The 9,039-nt window shown below is 44.0% G+C and overlaps 1 protein-coding gene across 1 annotated transcript in view; it reads right to left on the bottom strand.

The window, feature by feature from the left end:
- prss12 (serine protease 12) overlaps positions 1 to 7,272 on the bottom strand; it is a 251,895-nt gene extending 244,623 nt beyond the window's left edge. The window contains exon 1 of the mRNA XM_078546933.1: positions 6,939 to 7,272. Within this exon, the coding sequence (XP_078403059.1) occupies positions 6,939 to 7,272 (334 nt within the window). The remainder of the gene's footprint in view (positions 1 to 6,938) is intronic.
- Between the last annotated feature and the right edge of the window lie 1,767 nt (positions 7,273 to 9,039).

Consider the following 9,039-nt stretch of genomic DNA (forward strand, 5'->3'; position numbering starts at 1 on the left):
GTCTGCTGAAGATGCTTGCAGGATCTCACATGTGGAGGCCCACAAATGCATAAAACAGGTGACTGATTGCTTGTTTTCTAGGGTAAGCAATTATGTCGCCTTTGCCACCACATTGGCGCTTGGGTTTGTAGCCCTGGTTTGCTTCTTGCAGGTGCAGGGCATGCATATGCCAATTAAGACTCCTCCAGTTCACCCAAGAATACTCATTTCCACTCCACCAGTGGGCAGCTGAATTGCAACCATAAAAACATGTTTATGCAGGTGTACACAAGAACAGCATTGCTGCTTGGGATGCCCAAGGAGCCTTCATTATTGCAATTCTCACTTAGTCCACCCATCTGACAGCCACATGCCTTAAGCACAATGCCCCATTCACTCGACAAAAAGCAGTCCTAAAAATAACCAAGCATCCCAAGCATCACATTAGCCTTTGTTCAATAACAATCGTTGTCTTACCATTCATCACAAGTGAAAAGGCCAGCTGGCTGCCAGCAACAAAAATGGGCAACATGGGAAAGTGGTGGAAAGAAATAATATTCATGTGTTTTAAAAATAAAAGAGAATCTTCATAATCTAACATTGTGTAGCAGGCCATATGCATACTCTAGGAACTATAATTCTACAAATCTTTACTCTTCCTCTTTATAGCTCTTCTCTCTCTCTCTCTCTCTCTCCATGTGGCATTCTCATTGTCCAAGGGTTGCTAATCATGGCTCAAGCCAATGTATCACTATGGGGAAAGGTGAGGAGGCAGACTCCAAGAATTACCTCAGCCAGTACAGGAATTACACCCTCACTGTTGGCGTTGCTCTCCACCACATTCTAGCCATCTAGCCAACTGAGCTAAACAACATACATATCACTTCACCATGGTGCAATTAATGTGGCTTTAGCAAGCTGCTTGTTCCCTTGCTCTGACTGTTTGGATGCTCTTAGTCAGTATTCTCTGTGCTTTGGAGCCCATGAGGACCTGGTCAAAATCTGCTCTACCTGCTCCTGTGCAGGCACAGGCTCGCCCATGAAGACATGAGGGAGCACATAGGGGATAAAGCGAAAGAGAGGAAATGGGTGAGAAGTGGAAGCATATTGGGCCTAATCCCCACTTCCATGTACCCTTTCACCATCATTCCTCTCATGCCCCCGGCCCCGCACCCCCACTTTACTGCTAGCAATGAGCTGGTGAGCACTTTGCTGCCGATCAGCAGGATAATGAACAGCCTAGGCTAGGGTATCATTCGTCCTATTTAAGGTAGCATTCATAGTGTGTAAGACATTGGTGAAGGCTTGCATACACTCATGTTATTGTTGTATTTAATGCTCCAAGCAGATGTCTACACTTTCAAAGCCAACATCAAAAAGGCCTGTGACATCACTCATGCATGAGCTGGACTCATCCAATTTCAATGCAACCTTACACAGTGGAGCTGAAACATCTGACAGTACATCACACTCTCTTTGCTGCTGCTCTAGAAGTATCCTGTTTGTTGACAGTCCCCTAAGTACAGCACCTGGATCTAGCTGAGTAGAGCTTGCAATATGAGGCAAACTCTCCACTGCTGCTCTGTCTCCACTGCTGCTCTTGTTCACTTGTGATGTGTGATTCACTGGGTGAAAACCCAACTATCTGCCTTATTGGTCCCTTCGAAGTGCGAGTATCTGAGCTGCTGCAAGGCCTGCATGAGTCCTGTGATAGTGCACCCTCAGAGTGAATGGCCTCCTCTGAGGAGTTGTTGTCATAGTATATCTGGATTACCTCCAGCAGGACGCTTGAAGGCCCTGTGAGAGATTATAAACATAAATTAGAACTCTCACGGCAATAACATTTTAAGTGATCATTCTGCACATGATCATATTTCACTCGCTGATGACATCAGCCATGTGGTTGGCTGCTATTTAATTCTGTTACTAGGTAGCTGTAAAGTTCCCAACACCCCATAACTGATGCCCAAAAACACAGAGACTCTGCTGATGTCCAGTGCCTCTTCCTCTGAAGCTGTCAGTTGAGAGAGGTTTGGATGGCAATCTCCAGTTTTCTGCTTCTCCCTCCTATTCTGAGGTCTCTTCTCCTGCAATGAGGGAAATAGAAGGCCTATAAGTGAGAGTAACGGTGTGTGGTGAATAGATGGAGAGTATTTGTTGATGGTGAAAATGAGGAAGAGGAAGGACAATGCGTAAAGATGAGAGTGAGTGTCAGTGATAGATGGACAGATTGGGATGTGAGGAAGTGCATGGACAGAAAGGGGTGTATGTATCTGCACAATACGTTGGTGTGAGGACTAATGTGCTGTGGTAGATCAGTAGGTAGGATGAGGGGTTTGGTGTAATACATGCAACAGGATGTATTGAAAGTTCCACTGTACTCACCTTTCCTGCTCTGCCTATGTCATTAAAAGGCTTTAGCCATTGAATCCATGAATGTGACACTACATTCCTGCTCCTGATCTCGTAGGTAACTTCCAGTGATGCTTTCTTTATTTCACTTCCTTCCATCAAAAGAAAACACTCTCTCCCTGTGGGCCCTTGAGACCCCAGCATCACACCTAGGGAGGTGTCACTAAAACAAGATGTCACCTTTGAACATGTGAATTCCATTCTGCCAATTCCTTCTATTCTGCTCTCAACTCCAAAATTCATCAAATTTCATGTTTGGAGTTGAAATCGACTCATGTGGGTCGACGTCACACTCGCTGAAGCTAATTGGTTGGGAAATCCAGGAATGAGGTGGTATTGCACTGGCTCAATTAAAAAGCCACTGACAGGCACCTTGTATCCTGGTTTCCCGTGCACTATCAGACCACCATTCCCCGCTCCCCCCGTCGACTCCCAATGTGTCAGGAACTTTAAATCTAGGCCTGCGTGTTTCAATGGGGATTCTTCAATATGATAGGTTGAAAAGGCACGCTATTGCTTTTCCTGTTCACACATGTCCCAGAACCCCAAGGGCACCACGCAGGATCAGACATCTAATGACAATAAGCTGCCGCTCAAAAACCTGAGAAACGTTTGTGTGCAGCTAGCAACAGAATGAATGGTGAGCACCATTCCCTCACCACTGACTGCAAAATCTGGGCCAATAGATTGGATAGCCTGTTTTTTTAACAGTTGATCAGAACAGGTTGGACAGGCAATTTCCAAGTACGCCAAAAAGAACTTTAGAATTAAAGTTACCTTGCACACTCATAATGTAAACGTAATGCTTGCTACCCATTGTTTGTTTGTAGACTGGGTACCTTAAGCATCGCTGCAACTCAGCAGTTCCCATGCTGATGAACTAGCAAGGGAAAGAAGAACGGTCAAGTCTTACCAAGGTTATCTGTCTCTCCAAGCTCCCTGTCCACTTGGGATGCTTTCACAATTCCTGGCTGAGCCATTTATTTGAATACTGTGCAGCAATCAAGCATTTAAAAGTACAATTTCAAAATTGGGGATGACACCAACTTGGAGGTATGGTTAATAATGAAGAAGACGGCAATAAAATACATGAAAACATTAATAAACTTGCAGAATGGGCATGTAAGAGGCAAATGAATGTTAATATAGATAAGTGCACGGTGGTGCATTTTCACAGAAAAAATAAAGAGGCCACATACTCTTTGGAAAATAAGGCCTCAATTTTTAGTGGGACTTGATTTTCCGAACTGGGGAACAGGTCATGGTCTGGAAACCCAGGAAGGTGGGTTTCCTCTGACAGGCTTGGCTACCTGTCGGGCAGGGAAGTTCTCCAGAAAAGGCTGCAATGTGGATCAGGTAAGTTTTGTGCTTGCTGGTGTAGAAATCATGGGGATGGTGGAGGGACAGTGTGGTTCTGGGGATTGGGGTGATCGGAGAGGAATCAAAGATCATGGCGAAACTAGAAGAGATCATGTGGGAAAATTGGGGGAGAAGTAGGGGAGTCTAGCAAGAGAGCTGGAGATTGCAGGAAAGATTGTGGGTCAATGAAAGGCAGGTGATGAGTGGGTGATGTGGGCATGCCGACAAGATCATGGTAGTGAAGGAATGTTTATAGTAAGTTTATTGATCCTACTCCCCGTGGTCCACAAATAGTGCTGTAAAAAGGTAGTTAACTGATGGATCCAGCTAATATCATCTCCTTCTACCTGCCATGATTCCAAAAGCTTGTGAAGCCCATCCAACATGGGTTAAAGTTAAAATATAAAAATAGAAGGTTGTAGCCTCCTTAAAAAGTTTCAATGACTGACTCTCCATCTGGCAGCAAACTGGTTGTCTGCCCCTTATCCCACCTCAATTAAAACTGGAAAAGGGGAGATTTGGGGACAAGTTGGGGGTCCTGTTTCAGATTTTAAACATCTTCACCCCCACACCAAACCCAAATCCATTCATTTTTGGGGGGGGCTTAAGATTACCCTGTTAAGAGCTTAAATGGGGTGTGGGAGCAATGGGATCCAAGGGTATCGATACATAAATTGCTCAAAGTACAGACAAAGGTTAATAAGATAATAAAAATCAAACAAACTGGATTAATTGCTGGATAGATAGAATCAAAAAGCAGAGGGGTTATGTTAAATTTATATAGAATCCTGGTTAAACCACACTTGGAGTACTGTGCACAGTACTTCTTCATATTACAAAAAGGATGTAGGAGCACTGCAGAAGGTGCAAACAAAATTCACAAGGGGACATTACAAGAACTAAGAGGAAATAGATATCAGGGAAGCAAGAACAGGCTGTTTTTTTTTCTCTAGAAAAGATAAGGCTCTTTAAGAGTAAGGGTCAGTTGGGTAGATATAGAGAAAATGTGTCCATCACAGTTGACAACATTTCCAATCTTCGTATCATCTACAAATTTTGAAATCATGCCCTGCACACTGCAGTCTAGGTCATTAATATATTTTAGGAAGAGCAAGGGTCCCAACATTGACATGGAGAACTCCACTACAAACCTTCTTCCAATCTGAAAAACAACCATTTATCACTACTCCCTATTTCCTATCACTCAGCCAATTTCTTATCCAAGTGCCTACTTTCCCTTTTATTCCATGACCTAGAATTTTGCTCACAAGTCTGTTGTGTGGCACTGTATCAAATGCCTTTTGAAAATCCATATACACCACATCAAGAGTGAATCCCTTATCAAACCTATCCGTTACCTCCTCAAAAATTCCAGCAAGTTAACTAAACATGATTTTCCCTTATTGAATTCATGCTGGCTTTCCTTAATTATCCTGCACTTGTCTAAGTGATTATTGATTTTATCCCGTACTATAATTTCCAGAAGTTTCCCTATCATTGAGGTCAAACTGACTGGTCTGTAGTTGTCAGCTTTATCCTTGTACCCCTTTTTGAGCAAGGGTGTAACATTCACAGTTCTCCAGTCATCTGACCTCTCTCCTGTCTAAGGAAGACTGAAAGATTATCACTAATGCCTCTGCAATTTCCACTCTCACTTCCCTCAGTACCCTGGGATGCATCACCGCCACCTTCTCAAGGACAACTAGGGATGGGCAATAAATGCTGGCCCAGCCAGCGAAGCCCACATCCCGTGAATGAATTTTAAAAACTGTCTATTTCCAGGGGAAGCCAAAACCAGAGGCCATAAATATATGATAGTCACAAATAAATGAAATAGGGAATTCAGGGTAATTCAATGAATAATATTGATACATTTAAGGTTATGGTGATAGAATGAGGTGAAGTGGTGTGTGAGGAAGTATATGTGGAGCATAAACACAGGCATACAATAGTTCTGATTGGTCTATTTCTGTGTTGTATATTCTGTGCAATTGTTTGCGAAGCTTAAGGACTGCTGGCAGGAGAATTTCCCGCAATCTTGTTTCTGAGCAACATGGCGATTGTCTTTTATGTGCCTGTGGGTTGGATTACAAAGATAGATGATGAGCAGCCATATTGAAGAGCAAATGCCATATTGTAGAGGAAATAGGTCTGAGAAAGTGAAGGGAATCTTTTCAAAGTGTTTTCAAACATAAGACAGTTATTTAAAGTTAATTGTGCCTTTGCTACCATTTAGTATTCAAACATTTAAGAGAACATATGAAACAACAAATAGCCCATATGGTTAGATTTCTGTGAAGAAATGAGAGCGCATCATCAGCTCCAGGTTATGGAGCCAAAAATCTGGTCAGCAGTAATATACATGTCCAAATAACATTTACAAATGGTACAAATGAGGTCCTGCCAAACACACATTCCATTTGAACAACCTAATACTACTTTAAAAAGTACATCACTATCTGGTTCTATAAAGGGGACCTTGGTTTCTTTTGTAAATGTTTTGCATAGTATATACTACCACAATGCATTCAAGATGGTGGCAACTTTTAAGTGCAATCATTTCATTTTCTGGGATAACCACTAATATTAAACATGAATTTGTTCAATCCCGTTTTTTTTAAATAGATCTGTTTTATAGAATGCCACATGTTTCAATGCTAAGGAACATGTTTCTGACCACAAACTTTGCAGTCACAACCTGCGGATCTTCGAAAGACTGACCACGGGTAGTGTCCAAAACCTTTCCGTGTGACAAGTCAGTTTAAAAGTCATGTTCTCAGCGACGCAACTATCTTCTGTAAGAGCCATCATTCCGTTACCAAACTGCAAAAGACGCAAATCAGTATGCAAGTATTTTGTGGGTACGATTAAACAGACCCATTACCTTTCATTACTGCTTTACTGTAATGTCAATGACTGCTCGAAGGTGTTAAGTTTCCGACTGAATATGAGACTTGAACCAGTTATGCTTCATTTTCATCGACTACTAGTGTCGTATGTCAGGTACCCGAAATTACACAGGACCTTAAGAATGGAAATGTGCACACCTTCGCCTATTGGGAATAATTTAATTCGAAAGAGAGTTTGCATCGCAGTGCCAATCTGCAATTTTAACAGGAGCTTCGCACCTTGTCTAATCGTCTGAATGAAATGTGGAGATAGCACAGTGTCAGTCAGTCAGTACGCACCCTGTTTGCAGTTGCAATATGCCCAGTCGATCCTTCCACGGTGATTTCTGATAAAGCACCAGGGTTTCAGCCGCCCGTCGGGATTTCGGCAGAAGTTGTGATCTCCCAGACCTTTGTTCGGGAACCTCGCGACGAAATTGGGGATCCCGCTCCAGACCAGGCACCTGTGCCCGCACTCGGTGAGCCCGTGCGGCCGCTTCGAGTAAGCCAAGGTGCCTGAGCTCTGGAGACAGCCGGCTGCAGGGCTGCAGGACACAGCGGTGCCAAAGCGCCACCACACTCCAGTGCTGGCCAGCAGAGCAACCACAGCAAGAAAACTGGTTGTGGTCCTCATGGCGATTGCCATCTGCCAGCATCCATCGCCGGAGTGAAAGGGGGGGGGGGGGGGGTCGGCGAGCGGGGAAGGCGGGCTTTCTGTGGAATGAATCTCACATCCACCGACGATGAAACACCGTTTTATATATGTGTGTGTGTGTGTGTGTAAAAGAGAGAGAGAGAGAGAGATGGTGGGGGCAGGAGGAGAAATAACGCGACTAGAGAGGGGAAAACGAGACAAGCACCAGACGTGTCAACATTTAACACTGGGTCAACGATTGCTGTCCTCTGGCCAGAGGCGACAAGCTCTGGCAAGGACATGGGGAGGGGACGCTATGTGGGAGAGGGTGAGTCAGATCCCAAAGTTTTTTTTTCCCCCCCACACACAGTTTGTGAGATTTCCACAATCCTGTCAGAGGGAAAGGGCCGAGTTGTGGGGTGGTTGGTGGGGGTTGGGCCCGGGGGGGCGGGTGGTTATAATGGGGCTATCATAAATGAATTGTTGTTAATGGTATCCGGACCGGCGGCCGGGTTGGTTACTGCTGTCGGGGCAGCCTTAGCCATAGCGTCAGGTTTTTATTTTTAAAAGATATGCAAAGATTTCAAACAAAACTAACTGCGCTCCAAACAAAACCGGCCAAAGAAGCTGCACTGGAAATGTTAACAACAAATGTCACAGCAAATTCGGAGTTGGGAAAATATTCTTGTTGTAATTGTTGTTTGTGGCTGCAGAGCTCATTATTATATCAAATAATATTGATGCCTGTGACCTCCCGGGTTAACTTGTTGTGACTGGGTGAGAATATATTTAAATATCGGCTGCAGAAACGAACTGCAAGTTCCACGGTTAAATCCTGTTATCATTTAACATGGGGTGGGGGGAGACCGCGCACTCCAGGCTCACTCTCAACTGCACCATCTTAGGAGCTGTTAACACTTTACAAGTCTCAGAAAACAATGTAATTTACAAACGGACAAAAGCCCCGGTCTGCTTCTTTCAAGCCCCCTTTGTTGGCAGTGTTCAAAGCGGTCTCTTTCCTCCCTCTGCTCCTCAGCACTTCACATTTGAATCAAGTACACACACATCACTGAGCAAAGCTGGCGGGTCTCTACCACTGGGCTGCTCACAGAGCTGTCTCAGGTCGCCTTTACCACAATACTAAACATACAGATCTGAGACCGGTTACCGAAGGGTTAACAGTCGGCAAAAGTGCAAAACTTTAATAAAGTTCTTTAAACAGCATAAACTAAGTAACTCTGGGTAACTTCCTGCTCTCTGTTATTATGGCCAAATGGAAAATCTTCTCCTCGAGGTCCTACTTTGAGATTTAATCATTCGGGGAAATTCAGTAGCTGTAGAGTACTGTATTTTCCACTAAATAATCAGAAGAGGAACTAGCACCGAAGAAGAGTCATGCGGACCCCAAACGTTAACTCCCTGTTTCCCTCTCCGCAGATGCTGCCAGACCTGCTGAGTTTTTCCAGCATTTTCTGTTTTTCAATCAGAAGAGAACTTTGTTTTGTCTCAAGGCGAGGCAAGTAATGGACCTGTGAGTCAGCAAATGCAGATGTTCTGCCTTTGATACCCCTCCAGTCCTCATTCGCAATGAAAGCTAAATCTGATAAAGGATTATTGTACAGAGACTCAGATACACCAGTTCAAGGGGTATTAATGACTGGTGATTGCTGGGAGTTGCTCCCAGCATTGGGTGTAAACTACAAACACTTGTCTGGGGCAATTCAAGCACTGAGTCTTTTTTACAGGAACATAAGGAAAAATACGTCA

Source organism: Cetorhinus maximus, chromosome 1 (assembly GCF_964194155.1).
Source record: "Cetorhinus maximus chromosome 1, sCetMax3.hap1.1, whole genome shotgun sequence".
NCBI lineage: Eukaryota > Metazoa > Chordata > Chondrichthyes > Lamniformes > Cetorhinidae > Cetorhinus > Cetorhinus maximus.